The 26245-nt window shown below is 39.8% G+C and overlaps 1 protein-coding gene across 1 annotated transcript; it reads left to right on the top strand.

The window, feature by feature from the left end:
* Positions 1-8933: 8933 nt before the first annotated feature.
* Positions 8934-23992, top strand: LY96 (lymphocyte antigen 96; the record flags this gene model as incomplete). Its single annotated transcript, XM_084230550.1, has 5 exons — positions 8934-9045; positions 12902-12991; positions 18642-18770; positions 23156-23208; positions 23894-23992. 5 exons carry the CDS (start codon positions 8934-8936, stop codon positions 23990-23992), a joined length of 483 nt encoding a protein of 160 aa, XP_084086676.1.
* Between the last annotated feature and the right edge of the window lie 2253 nt (positions 23993-26245).

The raw sequence follows: 26245 nt of genomic DNA, 5'->3' as shown, positions 1-26245 counted from the left end.
GTAGGGACAAATGGTGCTAACCTACCTTGGTGCGCACGATCAGATTAGGAAAATCATATTACTAAATGGATGGACAGTAGCTTTGATAAAACAGCAATCTATTCTAATTTTATCAAGTATAGGCATTTTGAAATTTTTATCTCCAATTATAAAATGACGTCTCTTGTGAAGATCTCAAATTGTGCTATTTAGATCAGTAGATACTTAAAAGTACTATTATGTACAAGATCCTGTGCTATAGTTTCCAGAGACATAATTAGGAACAAAGCTCCCAGCTTATAGGAAACTGCTTTACATCTACTGCCTTCCACAATGATTAATCTTTATGGCTTGCTTGTGTATGAGGGAGTTTAATGGGGAAATAGCAGGGACATCACTAATTCATAGGGAAAGATCATATCTAAAGCTGCTAGAAGCTTTTAGGAGATAGCTTAATGTAGAAAAGTTCATTTTTCTAGACCTGCCTGCTTATAGTCCTAGTATGGCATCAATATGGGTCTCAGAGATGACCAAATTAATGCCACCTTTGTCCTCAGGCTGTGTCTGCCTGCTTGCTCCTCTGTCCTGTCACCTAGCTAGATACTTGTTGCTCTCCTAACAATGTGGTATCTTCCTATAGAAAGTTACTCCATGACCAAATGATTATCAAGTATTAGAAACAAAAACATCACTCCTAGTTCCACTCCTAGAAAAAAACAGCATTAACATTTTAAAGTTTTTTTCCCCAAGGACCACTTTTCTTATATTTTGAGTATATCTTATCTATTTCTTTTTTCTTTCTTTCTTTTTTTTTTGGTTTACAACACTGATGAAGAGGTATAAGGTCATGAGTATGTTCTCACCCACCACCAAGGAACCCATAGTTCAAACTCTTTCTGTTACAGGGCAGGGAGAGGGGCAGCCCAAACCCTGCAAACCTGCCTGTTTTAAATGGGTTTAGCCATCTGCTGCATCAACACAAATCGTATGAGACTTTAATGGGAAGGAACTTTAATACAATTAGGAAACAATACAGGAAAGGCAAAGAATCTAGTTTCTAAATCAAGCATCCAAAGTTACCCATCCCCTCCTGGGTAAAAGTCCACCCAAGCAGAATTGGCCCAGAGCAAGGCCTCGAAGACTGCCACAGGTCTGAAGCATCTTCCAGTAGGGACCCACAGAAAAGGGTCAGAAACAACCAGACAAGCCCAGAAGGAAAAGAGCAAAATCAAAATCAATATAAAAACCGCCATTGTCACCTCCCCACGGGTCTCTCACCCACATCTGTGTCACCCAGTCCACAATCAAAAAGGAAGCACAGTTTCTCTAGGCCCCATGTGCCTCCTCCAGGTCTCCTGGATCTCCATCCTGCTTTCTTCCTTCCTCAGTCTCCTCTGCAGCTTCTTCTCTCCCTGCTCATCTCCACCCTCCATTTGGGTGGGACAGGAAACCTGGAACCTCCCCCTTTCCTGGGGACCTGTTACATTTTGTTAAATATGTTGTATCTGTGTAACCATTTTGTTAGCTGTAGTGGTGTGAAAAGCCTATTTTTGTTAACTTCAAAATAACTTTAGAAGAGGGCCTCCCTGGTGGCATAGAGGTTGAGCGCTGGGCTGTGAAGCTGCCGGCAGCCTCTGCAGTGCCCATTCTATCCCCGACCCCCAGCAAGGGTCCCACATGGCACGCAGACCTCTCCTGCCGCTCCCGCTACTCCCCTCAGCAGTGTACTTTGTCAGTCTTCCTGTTCTGCTCTCCGCTCTGGCTCTGGTGAATTCTCTCACCCTCCCGCGCTTCTGACAGTACCCAGTGCTTGTATGAATAAATAAATAAATCTTAAAAAAAAAAAAAAAAAACTTCAGAAGACAACTTGGTACTTTAGAGAAAAGAAAAAGCTTAAATAACTAAATATGAAAGATGGCATAGTCTGGAGTAAGACCAAGATGTGGAAAAGGATAAAATTGCCTAGGAGACCTAGGAGAACGTGATGATTTATCACTGAAATAAGTCAGCAGAAACAACTCAGGCCAAGTTAGATGTGGAAATAGATATGCAATTCTCCATGCCCTTTACTACCCTCACCTCAAGCAGGCCAAACTTAGAAAAACTGGGAAGATGGTGAATTTCCCATTATTTATGGGGAAGGCATTGAGTTAGTTTTATTTGAATCTTAAAACACAGGCTGATCCAGCTTACATCTGGATTATATCAGATACCCTATGACAAATAAGGTGCATCAAAATCTGTTGAAGACCAGCTTTCTGCAAAATGTCAGGTCAGGTGTTCTTGAAAGGATGAGACGGCCTAGGCCAAACCTTAGGACTGAAGGGAGGGGGAAGTGAGGTAGATGCAGATGCTCTTATTTTGGTGAAAGCATCCCCTGTTGAGGGTCTCAGGGGTTTTTATTTATATGTTAAGGTAAACAATGGGATTACATCATCGTATGCATAGAAACAAAACAAAAACAATTAATATATTCCTTTCCTCTTGACCACTACCTCACACCTTACACAAAAATCAACTCAAAATGGATTAAAGAACTAGACATAAGACCTGAAACCATAAAATATATAGAAGGAAATATAGGTGAAACACTACGTGATTTGCACATCAAAGACATCTTTACAGACACATCACCCCAAGCAGTGATAGTGAAGGCAAAGATAAACAGCTGGGACTACATCAAATTAAAGAGCTTCTGCACAGCAAAAGAGACAATAACAAAAACAAAGAGAAACCCCACCAACTGGGAGAACATTTTTGCACCCAACACTAATGATAAAGGACTGATCACAAAAATATGCAAAGAGCTGATGAGACTCAGCAACAACAAAGAAAATAATCCAGTCAAAAAATGGGCAGAAGAGCTAAAAAGAAACTTCTCTGAAGAGGAAATGCAAATGGCCAACAGGCATATGAAAAAATGTTCAACATCACTTGTAATCAGGGAAATGCAAATCAAAACTACCATGAGATACCATCTTACACCAGTGAGAATGGCACTTATTAAAAAAACTAGCAACAACAAATGTTGGCGAGGGTGTGGAGAAAAAGGAACTCTTCTGCACTGTTGGTGGGAGTGCAAACTGGTCCAACCATTATGGAGAGCTGTGTGGAGATTTCTGGACCTACTAAACATAGAGCTTATCTATGATCCAGCAATTCCACTCCTAGGTATTTACCCAAAGGACACAGAAACATCAATTCCAAAGAGCACCTGCACCCCTATGTTTATAGCAGCACTGTTTACAATAGCTAAGCTTTGGAAACAGCCCAAATGCCCAAAAATAGATGACTGGATCAAGAAGATGTGGTACATATACACCATGGAATATTACTCAGCATTCAAAAAAGATAAACACATGCAATTTGCAGCAACATGGATGGCACTGGAAGGGATCATGCTCAGCGAAATAAGCCAAAAAGAAAAAGAAAAATACCAGATGGTCTCACTCATAGCAGGAATCTAGAAAACTTAAATAAGGGACCAGGAAAATGAATAACTATAAGAAAGTGAAAATCAGAATCAACAAAAAACTATGAAACAGAGACACTTTTGGGGGGGTGGGGGGCGGGAGGGGAGGGATTGGGATCAGAATGGGGGGGGTTGCAATTGTATGGGGAATATAAAAATAAAATTTATTATTTTAAAAAAATATATTCCTTTCCTATAGACATTTTGGTGCCTACATGTTTTTTGTTTTTTGTTTTAAAGATTTATTTATACAATTACTGGGTACAGTCAGAAGCACGGGAGGGTGAGAGAATTCACCAGAGCCAGAGCGGAGAGCAGAACAGGAAGACTGACAAAGTACACTGCTGAGGGGAGCAGCGGGTGGCAGGAGAGGTTTGCGCGCCATTTGGAACCCTTGCCCGGTGGCCAGGGATCGAACCAGCACTTCAGAGGCTGCGGGCAGCTTCACAACCCAGCGCTCAACCGCTGCGCCACCGGGGTGGGGGGGGGGGCGAGGTGGGGGAGCCGTGCCTACGTGTTTTTGAGAAAAGAAACGACCTTAAAAGTTAATAGATAATGAAAATTTAGACTCATTATTTCAGCCTAAACAACTATCTAGGTCAGCTAACAGTCCTTGGTACCGCCCTATCGCCAAGGCTACATTATCAGGAGACTCCTCTATCTATATGGCCTGCAGCTAGAGACCAGTTGCTTTCTGGTAATCAGTTGTTAGAACTTTTTTCTACCTAGAAACTCCTAGCGTAATCAACTTCATGATTCATTACAAGGCTTCTCTATAGAACTTCCATATGAGGAATATTATGACCAGCTCTGGGCTGCTTATCAGACATGCCCTTGCACAATAATTATTTCCCATTGTCAAGTGGGCCAAATTATTCAGTGTTTAATTTTTAAGCAAGTAATTTTCCATGCCATGTACTTAACAATATTCTTATACGTATAATTTATTGCCCAGTGTATATTCCATAAGGTTTTTTCTTTTTATGACCAAGAACAAAAAACAAAGGGAACAAAGGGATGTTTAATCTTCAGCCCCACAGTGTGAGGCACAAGGAATCTTAGGCCCCATGGTGTGAGGCTCTTTAAAAGTCTTCAGCCCCACAGTGTGAGACCCTTTCTCTTCAGCCCCATGGTGTGAGGCTCTTTGAGCTTTGGCCCCACAGTGTGAGGCCCTTTTCTTAGCTGCTTGCCAGTGTTTTACCTGGCTGGGGCAGCAAGGCTCCCTGCAGCAAAAATCTGTTTCCTTTTTTTTTTTTTTTTAAAGATTTATTTATGCATGCAAGAACTGGGGCACAGACCAGAGGTGTGGGGGGTGAGAGGATTCACTAGAGACAGAGTGGGAAACAGAACAGGCAGATTGAAATACACTGCTGAAGGGAGCAGCGGGTGAGTCAGGAGAGTCTGCTGTGCCATGTGGGTAGCTACCTGGTCAGGGATTGAACTCGAGCTGCAGTGGCTACAGATAGCTTCATAGGTTGAGTCTTTTTTTTTTTTTTTGTGCTTTTTTTTTTTAATAGAGGCATGTTATTTATTTATTTATTTGTTTGTTTGTTTGTTTATACATGCACTGGGTACAGTCAGAAGCGCGGGAGGCTGAGAGAATTCACCAGAGCCAGAGTGGGGAGAAGAGCAGGCAGAAGGACCGAAGTACACTGCTGAGGGGAGCAGCGGGTGGCAGGAGAGGTCTGCGCGCCATGTGGGACCCTCCTCCGGTGGCCAGGAGCAGCCGGGGATCGAACCGGCGCCGCAGAGGCCGCGGGCGGCTTCGCAACCCAGCGCTCAACCGCTGCGCCACCGGGGAGGCCCCATAGGTTGAGTCTTAACCCCTTGCACCACCAGGGAGGCCCAAAATCTATTTCGTTAATGTAGATTTTATTATACTAAAAGGCTTCAGCTTTCAGAAACAAATAACAAAATGGCTGTTAGGTATGAATGATAGTCTTATACACGTTTGTTAAAACTGTGTTTTATTTTCAGAACATTTATTGTTGCTGCTTATTGAGAAATTCAAACATTCAAAAGTAGAAGAGTGAAATCAATGAGCCAACGTAAGATTCAAGTTACTAATTTGTGGCTAACACTTTCATCTAGACCTCAGCCAATTGTTCTACCTTTATTTGGAAACAAATCCCAAACGATATTTAAGAAATACTTCATTTTTCAATTCTACAAGCTAGGATTTAAAAAATGTGTGGCCGTAGTACCATTATAATATCTAAATTGTACCCAATGTTATCAAGTAACTAGGCTACTCTAATTTCCAATTGTTTTGTAAATCTACCCCACATTTTGTTTGGATGAAGATTCAAGTAAAGACACCTTATTCACAACAATTGTTGAAATGTCTTAGAGGCTCTTCTGATCTATGTGCCCCTCCATTTCTTTTACTTCTTCCCCCACCCTACAAATTGTTGCAGAAACTTTGTTTGCCCTTTGCGTTTCTTATGGTCTGGATTTTCTAATTGTATCCCCAAAGTGTAGTTTAACATGTTTCTCTGTCTTCTGTATTTCCTATAAATTGGTAATTAGAATTGAGGCTTCATCAGATTGAGGTTTGATGATTTTGGACAAAGCTAAATCATAGGTGATGTTGATTGTATTAGTTATTGTTGTGTAACAAATTACACCTGAAACTTAGAAACTTAAAACAATAAACAATCTGCATAGTGTCTGCTGATTGGTAATTCAGGAGTGACTTAGCTGAGTGGATCCAGTATAGTTTTAATTTAATGAGATTGCAGTCAAGATACCAGCTAGTGATGTTGCCTTCTGAAGGCTAGACAGTGACTCACTCACATGATTAATAAGTTGGTGCTAGCTTTTTTGCAGAAGGCCTCAATTTCTCATCACATGGGTCTCTCCTTAGGGGCTACTTACTTTTCCCAGAGCAATTAATCCAGGAGAGCAAGGTGGAAACCACATGTCTTATGATCTACCTTGGAAGTTGTACATTGTTATTGTGCAATATTTTGTCATCTGCAGTTAGCTTTATTCATAGTTGGAAGGAACTACACATGGATTTCTATACCAGGAAGTAAAGATCATCATGGAGAATGGTTACAAGTGTTCAGCTATCAAGAGATATACAGTGTCTCTCCGTGATGTTAGCAACCATTGATGGCCAATGCCCAAGTCCTGTATATGCAGACTGTAAATGTAGGATGAATGACAACCCCTCAAGATGTTCATGTCCCAATCACTGGATGCTGTGAATATTATGTAGCAAAAGAGATTTTGTGAGGGCCTCCCCGGTGGCGCAGCGGTTGAGCGCTGGGTTGCGAAGCTGCCCGCAGCCTCTGCGGTGCCGGTTCGATCCCCGGCTGCTCCCCGACCACCGGAGGAGGGTCCCACATGGTGTGCAGACCTCTCCTGCCGCCCGCTGCTCCCCTCAGCAGTGTCCTTTGGTCCTTCTGCCTGCTCTGCTCCCCGCTCTGGCTCTGGTGAATTCTCTCACCCTCCCGCGCTTCTGACTGTACCCAGTGCATGTATAAATAAACAAACAAACAAATAAATAAATAAAAAAAGAGATTTTGTGGATGGCTTTTTTTTTTTAAATAAAAGTATGTTTATTGAGGTAATGTTGGTTTACAACACTCTATGTTTTAGGGGTATAGGTTCACACCTCTACAAATATGTATTATCACACCATGCCCACCACCAAAGCCCCAACAATCCTCCACCCTAGTCCATTGGCCCTGTCCCCTTGTAAATGGATTTTGAATTGGGGAGATTATACCGGATTATCCAAAGGGGTCTTTATAAAGGAAAGGCAGGGGATAAGAGAAAAAGGCAATGTGATAATGGAGGCAGAAATGAGAACATTGAACTTTGAAGATGGAAGAATGCAAGGACTGCAGCTCCATGAGCTAAAAGGCAAGGACATGAATTCTTCCCCCAGAGTCTCCACAGGGAATCAGCTCTCCTGACACTTTGACTTTAGTCCAGTGAAACTGATTTTGGACTTCTGACCTTGAGAACTGTAAGAGAATACATTTGAATTGTTTGACGCCACCAAGTTTGTTGTTATTTGTTATAGCTGTAATAGGAAACCTCATCTTTGGTTGGAGAGACTGTCTTCAAATAGGTTATCCAATATGATTATATATTACAAGCTCATCTTATACATTTTCTGCCCCAGATAAGGATTCAGTAGTTTCTCCAGAGTCTTGGTTCTTTTAGTGAGCAATGGTATTTTGTGACCACTCAGGGCATTCATGGATTATATCCCCCTCAACGTTTTAAAAAATCAGTTGCTGTGCAACAGATCTCTAGAACTTTTTTCTTTCTTTAAAAAAAAAAAAATATTTATTTATGCATACAAGAACTGGGGTGTAAGCCAGAGGTGTGGGGGCTGGTGAGAGGAATCACCAGAGAGAGTGGGGAGTAGAACAGGCAGTACTACTTAAATACACTATTGAGGGGGAGCAGCGGGTAAGGGAGAAGAATGCTTAGCCATGTGGGTTGCTCCCTGGTGGCCCCAGGGATCCAACTCATGTTGATTAAACTAGTGCTGCAGTGGCTGGTGATAGCTTGATAGAGCTGTCTTTAACCCCTGCGTCACCAGGGAGGCCCCTCTAGAACTCTTTCATCTTGCAAACCTGAAACTCAATACCTGTTGAACAACTTCTCATTCCACCATCCCTCACCATGGAATTTTGCCATTTTAGAAGAAAGGAAAATAGCACAGTTCTTAGGTAAAACTTTTTGCAACATACAATTATTTTCTTCTAGAGCTGTGCAATTTTAGGCCCTAACTTCATGCTATTTTTGGCTTCTAATCCCAAACTATTTCCTATGAAGGATTTCAAGTAGCAAGACATTTTAAAGGATTAGTTATTTTTCTAGAACGGAGTGAGAGTTTTGAAATGAAATATATGTTGCACATGAACTAATGATCATGCCACTATTGGGGCTCAAAACAGTCTCTGGAACTATAGTTTGCTTATGTGAATGAATTCTTAAGTCTGGTGGGGTCCCCAGCCACAATGCATAATAAAATTGTTGACCGGAGACTTGGTCTCATCCATCCTGGCTCTATCCCATGATTGAACCTGTTCCTGGGCACAAATAGTTTGTGTAAGACTGTTAAGAACAATAGGTCCAGGTCTCTGGACCATGAGAAATTTTTGTCTAAAGAGTTTGTGGGGGTAAAACAGCAATGAACTCTAAAGGAGACATGCAGACTGATTTTGTTACCACTAACGAGGAAATATCTCTCTCTTTTTTTTTTTTTTATTTTAAAAAACCCTAGTCACTCATTTGCATCAAGTGTTACAAAAAAGTACATTCTAAATCACTTTTCTCCCTTACAGGAAATGCTCAAGTATAACATACACACAAAAAGGAGGAAACAGTTGGCTAGGAACTCAGACATCATGTGACTGATGACTAAGTAAAACATTTTCCACTTACTGAAAGGGAAGAATCTGATGATTAGTTACTGATCCTCCTTGCATTTAAAAATTTTTGGAGATACTAAATCATGTTCCCATTTATGCTTTTTTCTACCCTGTTTTCTTCCACATTTACTGATCCTGGGGAGCAACGCTGGGTCTGCAACTCTTCTGATGCAAGTATTTGGTATACCTACTGTGGTAAGTAAAACAGCAAGAACAAGTAATCGTAGTGTCAACCAAGAGGGGTAATTTTTCACAGGAGCCTCACTCTGCTGTTGCTGGGACACAGGAAATGACAGTGTGGTCTAGCTGCTTCTTCGGACAGGAAAAGTGATAGCTGGTTATGGCCCTGTGTGAATTTTCTTGATTTTTCATGGACCTCATGAATCAAAAATGTGTTGTATTTGCACTCCAAGTATATCTGTTGCTTCCTGTGGTCAGTTAGCTTTATCTTAAACCCAGTTTCAGATTCTTCCCAATTTCAATAGAAATTAGGACTTTGTGTTTCACTTGTGTCCCAAGACTTACTAGTTCTTGAGAGGCTAGAAGAGTCATTGTTGTCTCCTGGAATTGGTTATTGCTCTAGGCTATGACTAAACAGTGTGGGACATATAACAGGTGCTCTATGAAGCATTTAATTATCAGTATAAAGTGATTTTTGAGACCCCGTGCAATCATTTTTCAGTGAGTCTAGTTCGTTCACTTCCTGTGTGAGCTTTAGCAAAGTACTTAGACTCTCTGTGTCCTAGCTTCTTTTTTTCATTTCTCCTTTTTTTTTTGTTTCTTTTTATATATTTAATTTTATTTTCCCCTAACTTTTCAATTTGCAAAATGAAAGTGATTTTATGACCAATTTACAGGGCTTGTTATTGGGTAAAGTTTTTAGCACACAGCCACAGAGAAATGATAATATTCGTTACTTTTAAACAAAAATCAACCATATCTTAGTGCAATCAACTGGTTGTATCACCGTTTTTGTTGGTTGCTTCCTCTTTACTTACCCACATCTGCTGGTCTCAAGGTATACCTTCAGCCACTGTTTTGGTCTGGTACCTTCTGTTGCATTGCTCATCATGGACTGGTGGCTCTTTTCTACGCAGTAGCAACATCGGGAAGGCTTAAAAGGGCTACTTTCCAAGATACTAGACCTTTGAGATTCTCTGGGGAAAAAAGACTTTTTACCTAATCATATGGGGAGAGATTTACAATTGTGCCTTGAATTCTGAGAAGCTCTACAATAAAGAAGCCTATTTAATCCACAAATTGAAATTTTATTTTATTTTTTTGCATGTATGTTGACTGTCCTGTGAAACATGTTACGGCAAATGGTAATATAAAGCTACTTCTGGGAGATTAGAGTAATTGCCAGGTATGAGAACAATATTTAAGTAGATAACCAATTTCACACTTGAGCCTTTTTTTCCTATTTGTGGATTGTGCTAAATTTGCTATCAATTTATCTGTGAAATTTCTCTGTCACACAAGATCAATTTACATCCCCTTTTCCAGGAAGGCCCTCAGGCCTTCTCTCCTCTCCTTTGGCCCTTCTGTACCACTTGTTGAATATGCCTTCTCTGTGCTACACTTCATCTGGTCTTATGTCAAACTTCATAGCATTGTTTAATTTTTATCTTTTAGTAAAAATAACTTTTTCAAAAGATTTATTTATTTATACATACAAGAGCTGGGTACAGGCTAAAGGTGCAGGGGGGGGGGGTGGTGAGAGGATTCACCAGAGACAGAGTGGGGAGCAGAACAGGAGGACTGACTGAAATACACTGCTGAGGGGAGCGGTGGGTGAGACAGGAGAGGTCTGCTGTGCCCTGTGGGTCACCTCCCTGGCTTGGGATCAAACTTGTGCTGCAGTGGCTGTAGATAGCTTCAGTGCTGAGACATAACCCCTTGTGCCACCTGGGAGGCCCAGTAACAATAACTTGATTTGTCTTTTGATTTGTTTTTTGAGGGAGGCTCTTACATCTTTCTCTCTAATGCTGGGAAATCCTGGGGTTCCTTTCTATTGCTTCATAGATACACAACAGTGAGGAATAATGGACTCTGCTTGGTGCCAACCCCACTGCCCTGTCACACACTTCCCCACCATCCCTGCAGAGCCCAAAATGTGTTGTGCACTGGAAGAATTGATGTCTAGAAATTACTGTGAGGTTGCTAGTGACAACAACCATCCCTGATTCAGTTCTTTCTGTGAGGCTGATTTTCTTTTGAGTAAGCTACTAGACATATGCAGTGTATTAATTTGCTAGGGCTGCCATAACAAAACACCACAGACTGGAAGATTTAAACAACAGAAATTTAGTTCTCACAGTTCTGGAAGCCTGAAGGGTCAAGGGTCAATAGGTTTGGTGTCATCTTGCTGGGTGCTCACATGACCTTTGTTCTTTATGTACTCATTGCTGGTGACTGTTCAAATCTCTTCTCAAAACGACTTGGATCATATTGCATCAGGGTGCAAACTAGCAGCCTTATTTTGACTAATTTTCCTCTTTAAATGTGCTATCTTTAAATATAGTCACAATTTAAGGTGCTAGGACAAAGATGTCAGCATATGAATTTACAGGGGACATAATTATACCCATAAGGTACAACAACTTCAAGGTTTGGCTATTCTATTTTTCAGCTTTGGAAAAGGCAGAAAACGTGGGTATGTGAGTCAGTCCCCAGAGCCCTGGACATAAGCCCTCCTGCAACCCAGAGTTATCAGACTCAATCCTAACTTTTTCTTTTGCTGTAATGGTCCAGAAACTCAAGGAATCAATGGATTATTTAATTAAACAAATATTCACTGAGTGTATAGCTTATTCTAGGCACTATAGTGAGCAACAAATATAAAATCTCTGCCCTCATGGAGTTTCCATCAGTAAAATATTCCTCATGTCAGGTGGTGGCAATTGCTATAAAAGAAAAACAAAGCAGGGGAGGGGCCAGAGGGTAAGAGTGAGGAGTGGGGTTGTATTTTAAATTAGGCCAAGGAAGGCCTCACTGAGAAGATGACTTTTTTAAAAAAAAGATTTATTTATTGGGCCTCCCTGCTGGCGCAGGCGGTTGAGCGCAGTGCTGTGAAGCTGTGCAGCCTCTGCAGTGTCGGTTTGATCCCCGCAGGCCTTAGAGCAACCCACATGGTGCAGCAGACTCCTGTCTCGCCCGCTGCTCCCCTCAGCAGTGTATTTTGTCAGTCTGCTGTTCTGTTCCCCGCTCTATCTCTGGTGAATCCTCTCACCCTCCCACGCATCTGGCCTGTACCCCAGCTCTTCTATAAATAATAAAAAAAAGATTTATTTATTTATGCATACAAGAGCTGGGGTGTAGACCAGAGGGGTGTGTGTGTGTGTGTGTGTGTGTGTGTGAGAGAGAGAGAGAGAGAGAGAGAGAGAGAGAGAGAGAGAGAGAGAGAAAGAGAGAGAAAGAGAGGATTAACCAGAGACAGAATGGGGAACAGAACAGGTGGATTGACTGAGACACACTGCTGAGGGGAGCAGTGGGCAAGACAGGAGAGGTCTGCTGTGCCATGTGGGTCACCTCCCAGACCCCAGGGATTGAACTTGTGCTGCAGTAGCTGTGAATTGCTTCATAGTGCTGATACTTAACCCCTTGCACCACCAGGGAGGCCCAGAAGGTGACATTTAACAAGGACCAGATATTGCTGAGAGAAAGCGAGTCATGCAGATATCTAAGGGGAACGGTGGAGGAAAGGCAAGCACAAAGACTCTGAGGTGGGGTCTTGGGGATATAGCAAGGTGGTCTTGGGGATATAGCAAGGAGACCCAAATGACTGCAATGGAAGTGAGCGAGGGGGGACAATGAAGTCATCGAAAAAAAACGGGGATTGCTGAATTGTTGTGTTTTAGGGGAATGGGGCCCTTCGGCTTTGTACTCTGTCATCTTGCTGATGTCATTCTTCTGGGGAAGGAAAAATTTTTAACCATCTTCAATGTTTCTTATTTTATAATTTTAATGCTAAAGCTATCTTTTGGGAATTTAAGTTAGAATACTACACTTACTGGAAATAATTTATTGATGTTATCTTTATTTCATTTAGATAACACGAACTACCATATTGCAGTTAATGTTACTCCCTGTATAACATTGAAGAGAAGCAGTGGATATTTGCACATTTTTTACATTCCAAGTAAGTATAAAGTTTTGTTTTCACAGATGATAAATGATTGTAGATATACTTGTATTAGTTTTCTGTTGCTGTGTAACAAAATACCACAGTCTTATTGACTTAACACAGTTTATATTTACTGTCTAACAGTCTTTATGTGTTAGTAGTCTGGGATTTCCTACAGGTTTCAATCAGCTTGCAATCAAGTCACTGGCCAGGATGGGGGTCTCTTCTGAAAGCTCATTTAAGGAAAGATCCACTTCTAAACTCATGTAGTTGTTGACAATTTTCAGTTCCTTTGCCACACAGGTCTTTCAACATAGTTTCTTGCCTCATCAAAGCCAGCAATAGGCACACCCAGCTAATAAGACAGAATTCAGAATCTTCGGTAGCCTAGTCATGTAAGTGTTGTACAGTGTGATTTCCCTAGAAAGGGGAGGTCCCAGATTTCTTGCCCTACTTGAGAAAAGCTCATGGGGAGGAGAAGCTAGAAAGACTGGGAGAAAGAAGGGAAGAGCAGGACTAGAATACTGAAGGAGGCACATGGAGCAGAGAGACATGTGAAGAAGCTGTGCTTGCCTCTCAACCTTGGACTTGCACCAGGGAATTGGGGCACATGGAAAGAGACACTTTAGGGAGAGAGATGTGGGTAAAAGACCTATAGGGAGGCTAAAAATGGCAACCTTTATCTTGATTTGTATTTTGATTTTGCTCTTTTCCATTCAGATATGCTTGGTCCCTTCTGCCCCTTTCCTATGGGTCCCCCCAACATTCTAAGCTGCCTTAGACTGTGGCAAGCTTTTGGCCTCAGGCGCCCTGCTTTGGGCCAACCCTGTTTGCCTGGGCATTTACCCATGAGGGAATGGTTGACTTTAGGTATTTAATTGGAGCCTATTTTAACTAATTATTCTTTCTTTTCTCAATTGCACACTAATTGTATTAAAGGTCTTTTCCATTGACGCACTTATGCACTTAGAGTATATTTTGTCTTTATAGGGCAGAACCCATTTAGAGCAGGCAGGTTTGGGGATCCTGGGGGATCCTTCATTCTGCCCAATAACAGAGTCCCTCCATCACCTTTGTTATATTTGATTTGTTGGAAGCAAATCTCTAGGTTAACTCACAATCATGGGTAAGGCATTTTTAGTGGTATGTGGGGTATACATGGTAATTAACTTGAGATTTCTAACAATGTCATAGGTATATTCTTTTTAAATCATTAACTATTCAGTTGATAAGTAAAGTTGGGTTCTACTAGTTAAATATCTGTGTGTAAGATGACTTTTTCTAGAAAAAAAATGAAGATAATGGAATGAAGTAGGCAATTTTAAAGTTTTGTTTTGAATTGTGTCTGTTTTCCTCTCTGTGATTCTACTTGTTATTAGGTTAGTCAAAATTAAATTGGGTAATGGTGATATCTTGGGGCTGCACTATGAAAACACATAAAATTTTCATCCTTTCCTATCAGTCAGCTTTGTTGCCTGTAAGCCCTAAGATTTCAGGAAATGTTGAAGGTAAGAATCATCACTATCATTATTGTTTTCATTAACACTATTATCAATTACATCCTAGCTTATATTTGAAGCTTATACTTTACAAAATAATTTCACATAAATAAGCTTAAAGAAACATTTCCCCCCTGGTTTTAATCTTCCAGTTTACAAAAAATGTTAGTTGACAACCTACAAGTCACTGGGTTTTATAGATAATAAACTCGTGTTTTAGTTTTCCTTAAAAAAACTACATCCATTTATTCTTTAGAAAAAACTCAATAAAAGCATATTATATTTCAATGTGCTAGTTACTGTGAGCTCACTGATAAGACATTCTCTTGACTGTCAGGAAAGTCTCAGTGCAATAGGAGGGAAAGATTTATAGATAATATGGTATGATAAGTAAAATGATAGAAGTAAGACAGTGGTAACACAGAAAAGAATAGTTAGTTCTGTTCTACTTTGTTGGCCAAGGGTAAATGAAATTATCTTTATGATTTCTTTATGATTTCTTCCTTTTTTCTCAGGTTTTGTTTTCTGATCTTTGTGTTCTGCTTTACCTCCAGACATTTGGCAGATATGATTATTTACATAATGAATGGCCTCATTTTTTAATTTTTAAAAATTTTTAATTTTTTTTAATAATTCTAAATTTTATTTTTATATTCCCCATACAATTACAACCCCCTTATTTTGACCCCAAGCCCTCCTTTCCCCGCCCCCCACCCCCCATAGAGTGTCTCTGGTTCATAGTTTTTTGTTGATTTTGATTTTCACTTTCTTATAGTTATTCATTTTCCTGGTCCCTTATTTAAGTTTTCTAGATTCCTGCTATGAGTGAGACCATCCGGTATTTTTCTTTTTCTTTCTGGCTTATTTCGCTGAGCATGATCCCTTCCAGCGCCATCCATGTTGCTGCAAATTGCATGTGTTTATCTTTTTTGAATGCTGAGTAATATTCCATGGTGTATATGTGCCACATCTTCTTGATACAGTCATCTATTTTTGGGCATTTGGGTTGTTTCCAAAGCTTAGCTATTGTAAACAGTGCTGCTATAAACATAGGGGTGCAGGTGTTCTTTGGAATTGATGTTTCTGTGTCCTTTGGGTAAATACCTAGGAGTGGAATTGCTGGATCATATGGAAGCTCTATGTTTAGTAGGTCCAGAAATCTCCACACAGCTCTCCATAGTGGTTGGACCAGTTTGCACTCCCACCAACAGTGCAGGAGTTCCTTTTTCTCCACAACCTGGCCAACATTTGTTGTTGCTAGTTTTTTGAATATGTGCCATTCTCACTGGTGTAAGATAGTATCTCATGGTAGTTTTGATTTACTTTTCCCTGATTACAAGTGATGTTGAACATTTTTTCAAGAGAACCCATTGTCTTTACACACAGGAAGCAGGCTGTATCCTCCAAGCCCAAATAATAATACAGTACAGTATCATTAGTATTCTCTGAAAAGTAGATGCCAAGAAGTAATTAGATATAAGAGAGACTTACTGGCAGAAATGCTTGCGAATAATGAAGAAGTCAGAGTATTCAAGGAGAGGATTCTGATTGAGATGAAGGTCTTATATCTTTGAAATGAGAGAAGGCAAATTTGCTAGAATTAAGTCATCAGAACAAAGTGCATCTGGAAACCACTCACCCAGGTGGGGAGATTAGAGTAAAGATGTCAGGGAGAAGTAGGCTGGCTCTGGTGTCTAGTGCTCCATCTTTATAGGAGCAACCTGGGAGAGTTTGGCCTTTGGATGAGTGCTGAGATGGATCTGAAGGTGTGAAAGCTGGAAGCTGTCTGCCAACTGCCCTCTCCTCAGCAGGTTCATTGGAAGGAAGGTTTGAGTGGCATACCTTATGACTACCACAAACACCTTAATCATTCACTAAATATGGCATTTATATAGCATTATATTAATTAAGTAACAAAAGAATTATTCAGTCATAGTTTTCATAGTGCTTTGCATTTATGACCCAAGTCTTCCTAGAATATGCTAGATTGTCTGTATAAAGTGTGGGGCCACATACATGGAAATCAACATTATATTTATGACCCTATTGCTAATTAAATTCAGTAGAGGTGTAAGTACAACCTGAATGAAATATAGATTAGGAATGGAAATGATTCATTTAGAGACTTTATACTTTTGCTGGTAAATTACTTGTGTAATATTAACTGTTTGGAAAATAAACAAAACTGAACCATAAGCCTCCCTCAAAGTTATTTCTGGAAGTTCCTAGAGTTTTCTTAGGAGAGATTCATACTGGGCAGAAGGAGGGGTATCCTGGGACTCCCAATTCTGCCCGCTCTAAATGGGTTCTGAAATCCTCCGCACCAAGACAAAACATATCTAGTGCATAAGCCCTTCAATAGAAAGGAACTTTAATACAATATATGTGTGATAGAGAGAAGAGCAGAGAAAGAATATAGTTTAATATTCCCCCCCAAGAAACACTGGAGTCACCCATCCCCTGGGTAAATGCCCAGGCAAACTGGGTTGGCCCAAAGCAGGGCCTCTGAGACCCAAAAGCTTGCCACAGTCTAAGGCAACTTCTGGTGGGGACCCACAGGAAAGGGGCAGATGGAGAAAGGCAAATCTGGATGGAAAAGAGCAAAATCAAAATACAAGTCAAGATAAAGGCTGCCATTTTTAGCCTCCCTATAGGTCTCTTAGCCACATCTCAGTCTCTTTAAAGTATCTCCTTCCCTGTGCCCCAGTTCCCTGGTGCAAGTCTAAAGCTGAGAGGCAAGTGGGCCTTCTTCACATGTCTCTACTCCACATGCCTCATCTCTGTCCCTTTCCAAGTCTTCCTCAGCTTCCCCTTGCCACTCGGCTCCACCCTTCATTAGGTGGGTAGGGAAACTGGAACCTCCCCTTTTTAGGGAGAGAATTCTCTGTAATAATTCATCTCTGTAACAATGGGACAATTGTTTGAAACAGCTCTTATGATCTTCTCCACACTTTATCTGGAGAGTAGAAACATGGAGATAAATTAGGAAGTTTGGTGGTACTTTAGGCTCAGAGAAATATCTTAAGACAGAGATAATGGGATAAAAAGGAGGCTATTAAGAGTTACTGGGATGGAGGAATGCTAGAGCTGATTTGGTGATGAACATGAGGGAATCAATTTTAAATATGTTAAATGAGGTAACTGAGTAACGTTTGGGCAGAGATATTGAATATGCATATGGGACAGGTGCTCATGAAAAAGGTAGAGACTAGAGATGATGATTTGAGAATTATCACCTTGTGTGGTACTTTAGCCAAGGAGTGTGCAGAGTAAAAGTTGGAGGGAACTGAGTACAGAACCCTAAGAAAAGAGGAATCAGAAGCTAGACTGAGGAGATGCTGTCAGAAGAGTTGAGGAGAACTAGAAGAAGGCCAAAGGAAGGAAAGTTTTCTTTTGATTATGGCTACAATGAGTTCTGGGTGATATTTGTAGGAAAATATTTTCCATGAGGTAGTGGTTACAATAATTGTTTCATTATTAAAAGATTGTATATCTGTTCCAGTTTGGCCAACTGAATAACTTAGATGAGTTGAACAAAATGAATTGTTTAGTGGAATTTCCCATGTTAATTGGCAATGAGGAGATCATGGAGAAATTTTGTTCTCTAGGAAATCTTTCATCAGACTTCTAAACAAGTGGACTTGAGTTGATTATCATCCCTTTCTTTGCTTTCTTTTGAAAATAGAAATAATGTAGGGATAGCATAGGGCACATTTTAATCAAACAATAAATGTTACTTATTACTTTTTAAAAACCTCTTTTTTTAAAATGATTTTTCTCAATTTGTCGCTTTTTTCTTTCTTTCTTTTTTTTTTTTAATAGAGGCATGTTTATTTATTTATTTATTCATTTGTTCGTTCGTCTTGTCTACACATGCACTGGGTACAGTCAGAAGCGCGGGAGGGTGAGAGAATTCACCAGAGCCAGAGCCGGGAGCAGAGCAGGCAGAAGGACCGAAGTACACTGCTGAGGGGAGCAGCGGGCGGCAGGAGAGGTCTGCGCGCCATGTGGGACCCTCCTCCGGTGGCCGGGGAGCAGCAGGGGATCGAACCGGCGCCACAGAGGCCGCGGGCAGCTTCGCAACCCAGCGCTCAACCGCTGCGCCACCGGGGAGGCCCTATAAACCTCTTATTTGAGGAGCTAATGTGATTTTTTGTCTTTTTCAGGAAGAAACATAGAAAATTTGTATTTCAATCTCTATTTATCTCTTTACTCCATGAAATATCCAATACGCACAGAAATTATATGCAAAGGAGCTGATGATATTTATTCATTTTGTGGAGCTCAAAAGGGAGGTAAGCATTCAATTAATATTTTCTTAATGAGAATTTTATGAAAGCTAGATACACTGAAAATGTGAAGTTCCTTTTTTGAAAATAATTGTTTATTTCCATCCAAATTTTTAATTAGTAACTTAAACACCAGTTTATGATTAATTATTAAGACGACTTTAAGTGTGTTTGAAAGGATATTAAAATATTTGCATTGTTCAGATTAATAATGCATTTTTGCCTTGCTTATGGATCTCTTTTTTCTAAATATTACATTTGATATTTTTATAGAAGTTCACTACATTTTTATTCTTTTATTTTTAATTTTTTTTTCAAGATTTATTTATTTATGCATCCAAGAGCTGGGGCACAGGGAGTGCGGGGGGTGAGAGGATCCACCAGAGACAGAGTGGGGAAGAGAACAGGCAGATTAACTGAAATAACTGCTGAGGGGAGCAGTGGGGGAGACAGGAGAGGTCTGCCTTGCCATGTGGGTTTCTCCCTGGCTAGCCGGGGATCGAACTCATGCTGCAGAGGCTGCAGATTGCTTCATAGTGCGGTGCTGAACCCCTTGTGCCACCAGGGAGGCCCTAGATTTTTATTTTTAATGCCACTACATTGGAGTCTTCAGAGTCTCCCTTCCTTTTTTCTACCTTTCAATTGTTCACAGAATCATAAAATTTTAGAGTTTAGGACCTTAAATTTCATTTATTACAAAACCATGTATTTTTCCTTAATATTTGTAAACTAGTATTTTAAATACTTTCAAGATTGCAAATATGATACTGTCACATTACCAAAAATTAGAAAGTATAAACAAGAAAAAAGTCACAGAATCATATTTCTAAAGACTTTTTGTGGTATTTCTTTCTTGTTTTTTTTTTTTTTAAATCTATGCATATTGTTTACGTACTTGTAAGTATACTATATCACAGCTGGTTTCTTCTTTTTAAATTTATTTATATATATTTTACATCATTATTCATTTTTAAACAATGCTTGCTTCTCCCCGCCTCCCCCCCACCAGGTGTAGTCTCCATGGAATTTCCTTCACCAACACCTGGTGAACCATCACCACAGTCCCCCATGCTCCTCCTTCCCTCCATCTGACCCCTCTCCCTCCCCTTCCCCTGTAGGATGTCTCTGGTTTATAATTGTTTTTGTTTTGTTTAGTTGTTTTGTATTGTTATTTTTCCCCCTGATGTCTTATTTGATTCCCCTATATTCCTCCTATAAGTGAAACCATCTGATATTTTTCTTTTTTCTTCTGACTTATTTCATGGAGCATAATTCCTTCTAGCTCCATTCATGTTGCTGTGAATGTCATAAATTTATCTTTTTTGATTGCTAAGTAGTATTCTATTGTGTATGTATACCACATCTTCTTGATCCAATCATCTATTTTTGGGCATTTGGGTTGTTTCCAGGTTTTGCCTATTATGAGTAGTGCTGCAATAAATATAGTGATACAACTGTTTTTTTTTTTTTTTAATAGAGGCATGTTTTCTTTCTTTCTTTATTTGTTTGTTTTGTTTATACATGCACTGGGTACAGTCAGAAGCGCGGGAGGGTGAGAGAATTCACCAGAGCCAGAGCAGGGAGCAGAACAGGCAGAAGGACCAAAGTACACTGCTGAGGGGAGCAGTGGGCAGCAGGAGAGGTCTGCGCGCCATGCGGGACCCTCCTCCGGTGGCTGGGAAGCAGCCGGGGATCGAACCGGCGCCGCAGAGGTGGCGGGCAGCTTCGCAACCCAGCGCTCAACCGCTGCGCCACCGGGGAGGCCCTACAACTGTTCTTTTGAATAAATGTTTTTGTGTCCTTTGGGTAGATCCCTAGGAGTGGAATTGCGGGGTAATATGGTAGCTCCATTTTTAGTAGTCTGAGGAAACTCCAGACAGTTTTCTATAGTGGTTGGACCAGTTTGCACTCCCACCAGCAGTATAGGAAAGTTCCTTTTTCACCACATCCTTGCCAACATTTGTTGTTGCTTGTTTTTTTGATATGTGCCATTCTCACTGGTGTAAGTTGGTATCTCATTGTTATTTTGTTATTTTGATTGTAAGGGATGTTGAACATTTTTTCATATGCCTGTTGGCTATTTGCATTTCCTCTTTAGAGAAATGTCTTTTAAGTTCTCCTGCCCATTTCTTGACTGGATTGTTTACTTTGTTTTTGTTGAGTTGTGTGAGTTCTTGTATATCTTTGTGATCAATCCCTTATCAGTTGTATGGAGTGCAAAGAATTTTTCCCAATCAGTGGGGTGTCTCTTTGTTTTGTTTAATGTCTCTTTTGCTGTACAGAAACTTTTCAGTTTGATGTAATCCCAGATGTTTATCTTTTCCTTCACTTTCTTTGCTTTGGATGATGAGTCTTTTAAGATGTTACTGAGATGTATGTCTTGTAGTGTTTTACCTATATTTTCTTCTATGTATTTTATGGTTTCAGTCTTACATCCAGATCTTTTATCCATTTTGAGTTGATTTTTGTGCCTGGTGAGAGGTAGTAGTCTAATTTCATTCTTTTGCATGTGGTGGTCCTCTTTTCCCAGCACCATTTATCAAACAAACTATCCTTGTTCCATTCCATATTCTTTGCTCCTGTGTCAAAGATTAGTTGTCCATATATATGTGGCTTTATTTATGGGCTTTTTATTTGGTTCCATTGGTCTGTGTGTCTGTTTTGTTCCAGTACTACACTGTTTTAATTATTATGGCTTTGTAGTATAGTTTGAAGTTTGGAAGTGTGATACCTCCATTTTCCTTTGTTTTTGTCAGTAAGGCTTTGGCTATTTACAGTTTTTTGTGGTTCCATATGAATTTTAGCAGTGTTTGTTCTATTTCTTTGAAGAATGTCATTGAGGTTTTTATTGGAATAGTGTTGAATCTGTAAATTGCTTTTGGTAGGATAGACATTTTAATAATGTTAATTCTTCCAATCCATGAGCAGGGGATATCTTTCCATTTCTTTGTATCTTCTATTTCCTTTAAGATTTTTTTTTTTTTTAAAGAGGCACGTATTTTATTTATTTATTTATTTGCTTGTTGGTTTGTTTTTTGTTTATACATGCACTGGGTATAGTCAGAAGCGCAGGAGGGTGAGAGAATTCACCAGAGCCAGAGCGGGGAGCAGAGCAGGCAGAAGGACCGAAGTACACTGCTGAGGGGAGCAGCGGGCGGCAGGAGAGGTCTGCACGCCATGCGGGACCCTCCTCCGGTGGCCGGGGAGCAGCCGGGGATCGAACCGGCGCCGCAGAGGCCTCGGGCAGCTTCGCAACCCAGCGCTCAACCGCTGCGCCACCGGGGAGGCCCTCTTCTATTTCCTTTAACAGCGGGTTTTTTTTTTTTTTTTTTTTTATAGAGGCATGTTATTTATTTATTTATTTGTTTGTTTCTTTGTTTTGTTTATACATGCACTGGGTACAGTCAGAAGTGCGGGAGGGTGAGAGAATTCACCAGAGCCAGAGTGGGGAGCAGAGCAGGCAGAAGGACCGAAGTACACTGCTGAGGGGAGCAGTGGGCGGCAGGAGAGGTCTACGCACCATGTGGGACCCTCCTCTGGTGGCCATGGAGCAGCCGGGGATCGAACCGGGGCCGCATAGTCTGCGGGCAGCTTCGCAACCCAGCGCTCAACCGCTGCGCCACCGGGGAGGCCCATCCTTTAACAATGTTTTATAATTTTCTTTGTATAGGTCCTTCACCTCTTCTGTTAGGTTTATTCGCAAGTATTTGATTTTTTTTTTGTCTCATACAATTGGTTTCTTCTTAAAAATTAATTTATTTACATGGGTTGACTAGATAATCCATGTTGTTCAAAAATCAGAGTATAAATGTTATTCAATGAAACATCTTCCTTGGAAGATGTGCCTTGGTTTACTTAACCATTCTCTGGTCATGTAGTTTCATTCTGATATTTTTAATAATAATGGTATTGTAATAAATATATTTCTTCATACAAATTTTGTTTATTTTAGATTTGAATATTTTCATGTTTGGAAGGAGTTACTGATCATTTGCAGAAAGATTTCTGAGTTAAATGGTCTAAATGTAGTTGTGGTTTTGTTTGCAAAAGAACAAACTGCTTTCCTTAAGGATTGTACCAAATGTGCCAGCAATGTATATGTAAATAATAGTTTAATAGCTTAATCTTCTTGTTAACATTGGGTATTTTTATTTTTAAAAAATGGGCTTTACAAGTTTACATCCCCTAAGGAATGAGACATAGACTGGGATAGAGGAAGGCTTGGCAGAGGAGGCCACAGGAGAAGTTATAGCCAGGATATAAGATTCATTATGTCTCTGTAATTTTGCTTGGAACTGCTAGTAATAAAAGTAAAGAGGTGCATTAAATACTACAAAAAAACCATCTAATTATGACCAGTAACTCTTTTTAATTTTGCATTTTGTTTGCAGAGACTGTGCATACAAAAGTACGATTCTCCTTCACGGGAGTACAATTTTCTAAGGTATTGCTCCAGAGACACTTTGTATGTTCTTAATCTTTTGGCATAACACATCTGTTGAGATTTGAAATTAGCAATAAGCAACTTCTAAAATATTGACTCAGGATTAAGATGTTTGAGATTTTTTTAAACTTTTGTTTGGCTTTGGGTATTTCGAAATATGAAAAAATCACACAAAAGAAAGATCTTTTCCACTTTATTTTCCCTCTCTAACATACATGGTCAAAAGTAATGTTCATTATTAACACATTGAATGATCTTTGCATGAAAGTTATGCATGACAACGGGGTATAATTCATTAACTGTATATAGCACAGCAACTACTTCCGTGAGTAATAGCAAATGCAATTAAAGATATTTGTTTTAGAAACCTAAGAATGAAATTTATGTTTTATTTTTGGTTACTATTTTAAAATAAATCTTAATAATGGTATTCTTTATTTATTATTACATATGTCTAATATTTGAAAAATCTCATTGACTAGTTTCAAAAGCTATTAAAAATCACCTAATAGGGAATTAAATGAGTTTTATACTCTGAATTCAAAGACATACAAAACTTCATCTCATTAGAAAACTGAGAAAATGATAACCAGTTCAATTGAAATGGCTTCCTCCTACTAAAATTCTTTAAACGTCTTAAACAATGATGCATTTACCATTTTATATTACTTGTGTTTTATTTTAGGGGCGATACAAACTTCTTGCAGAAGCCATCAGCGGGAGTACAGAAGATAGGCTCTTTTGCTTGAATTTTACTGTTATACATCGCCCCAACTCCAATTAAAATAAATCAATCATATTTTTATCTTTTGAAGTTTTATTCTTCACTTTAAACTTTTTTTTGTACGGTGTATTAATTTTTTTTGTTGCCATAAAACATTACCACAGACTGGGTGGCTTAAATAACCAACATTTATTTTCTCGTAGTTCTGAAGGCTGGAGATCTGAGATGAGTGGTGGTGGGACTGGTTTCCTCAGGTTTCTTTCAACATGCCCATGTTATGAAAGACAAAGAGATATTGAGACATGGCAGCTAAATGAAATAAGCGACTGTGAGGTTGATCTTCGCCCAAATAGAACTGTTTATAAAGGAACTAGTAAGACAATTACTGAAACTGAAACATGGGCTATAGATTAAATTTAAATTCCTGTAAAGTTTTCTGAATCTACTATGAACCTGTGATTCTGACTGGTTAATGTAGGTCTGAGTGTGCTATTATTCTTGCTACTTTTCTATAAATTTGAAATTACTTAAAATCTAAAATTATTAAAATATTTAAAATTATTTAAAAATAAAATAAATTATTTTAAAAAACTACATAAAAGGAGTGCTGGTTTCGTTCGTTTCTAGTCATACTAACAGAATTTGACATATGGACTCACCCAAATTTCTGCACCTTATTACAAGAGCACACACATTCCAACAAGAGCATAGTACTTAGGTATGAGGTTACATTAGGAATGAATGAATCTTGTAGAAGAAATTTCTTTTTCTTTGTTTTTTTAATAAATGCAAGTTTATAAGCATATATATCTCATGTATATAAAGGAGATACCCAGGAAAAATGAGTAACTCCTAGGCTGGCCTGCCCATCTGCTTCCTTCCCCCCTACTTTATTCCTTTACTCCTTTTTGTTGTTTTTAAGAAAGTATTTTTTTTTTAAAGATTTGTTTATTTATACAAGAACTGGTGTATAGTCAGAGGCACGGGTGGGTGCAAGAATTCACCAGAGACAGAGCGGGGAGCAGAACAGGCAGATGGACCGAAGACACTGCTGAGCGGAGCAGAGGGCAAGGCAGGAGAGGTCTGCTGTGCCATGTGGGTCTCTCCCTGGCCAGCCGGAAATCAAACCCACACTGCAGATGCTGCAGACAGCTTCACAGTGTGGTGCTCAACCCACTGTGCCACTGGGTAGGCCCAAGAAAGTATTTCGTCTCTAATGTTGAGTTACAACAATAGGCTGCCACTAATGTCAGAAAATTTCTTTAAAAATATCTGATTGCAGAAATCGCCTAAGTTCACTCTTTTGCAGTTGAAAATTCAGATTTTCAGATCTGATGAACTTTTGGCTTGTTTCCTTTTAAAGAAGCAGTAGTCCATGGAAGAATTGATACAGAAATCATATTGGTCTTATTCATGCGTGCCTAATGTCTGGCATGTAGTAGGTGGCAGTAAATATTTATAGTTGCTGATTAAGATCACAATTGAAAAAAGACTGTAGAGGAGTGCAGGGCTGGGAAAGAAATGTGTGGGGAGGTGAGGGCTGGGGACAGATGCTGAACGATGTGATTGTCAATGAATAAGGGGATTGTCAATAGCTATACTACCACATCTTGTATACAATTGTGCAGATGTTGAGTGCTGATTGTTGAGTTCAGGGCAATCAAGAGGTAACATGCAAACTTAAACCTTAAAGCAATGAAATGAAATACTCAACAAAGGTTGTTATATGGCACAAAGGAAACGTGCACACCAGGACTAATAAGAAGCAGGTTTAATGCACTGGTGCTGACTCAGCAGATTTGCATCCCAAGGATGAGCCCGGTCTGTAGGAAGTCAGGGGCTTATATATACCTTCAGTTTCTACAAGGTTCCAGGTGGGTTTGCATTGGAAGCTATACATGGTGAGATATGAGGTGGCTACATACCAAAAGTCAGTAAAGCGTGAGTAAAGGGTCAGTAGTCATGGGCCCCCCCAGGTCCATCCTGCCTCATGGTGGTGTATGTTCTAAGTTGCATACCAGTAACTGAGCAAAAGGTTGTTATAAGGTCCCCAGGCTGCTTATCCCAGGTCACCATGCTTCAGGGTGGTTAAGACAAGATTGTATATGGTAGTGATGGGTGTACTGCCATTGTCAGTGACTTTTTTCCCCAATTAGGGTTGACTGGAATTTGCGCATATTAATTGTTGCTGGTTGACACACACATATTTGCCATTTTTAATTAGTGTGCTTAATTTCTCTTTATTACTTAAAATTTTTGCAGTTACAAATAGTGCCATGGATGATTTGATATAATTTAATTTTTTGAAAAAAT

This window comes from Talpa europaea (genome assembly GCF_964194135.1).
Source record: "Talpa europaea genome assembly, chromosome: 3".
Taxonomy (NCBI): domain Eukaryota; kingdom Metazoa; phylum Chordata; class Mammalia; order Eulipotyphla; family Talpidae; genus Talpa; species Talpa europaea.
Note: the sequence above shows the minus strand (reverse complement) of the source record. Positions and strands in the feature narration are given on the sequence as shown.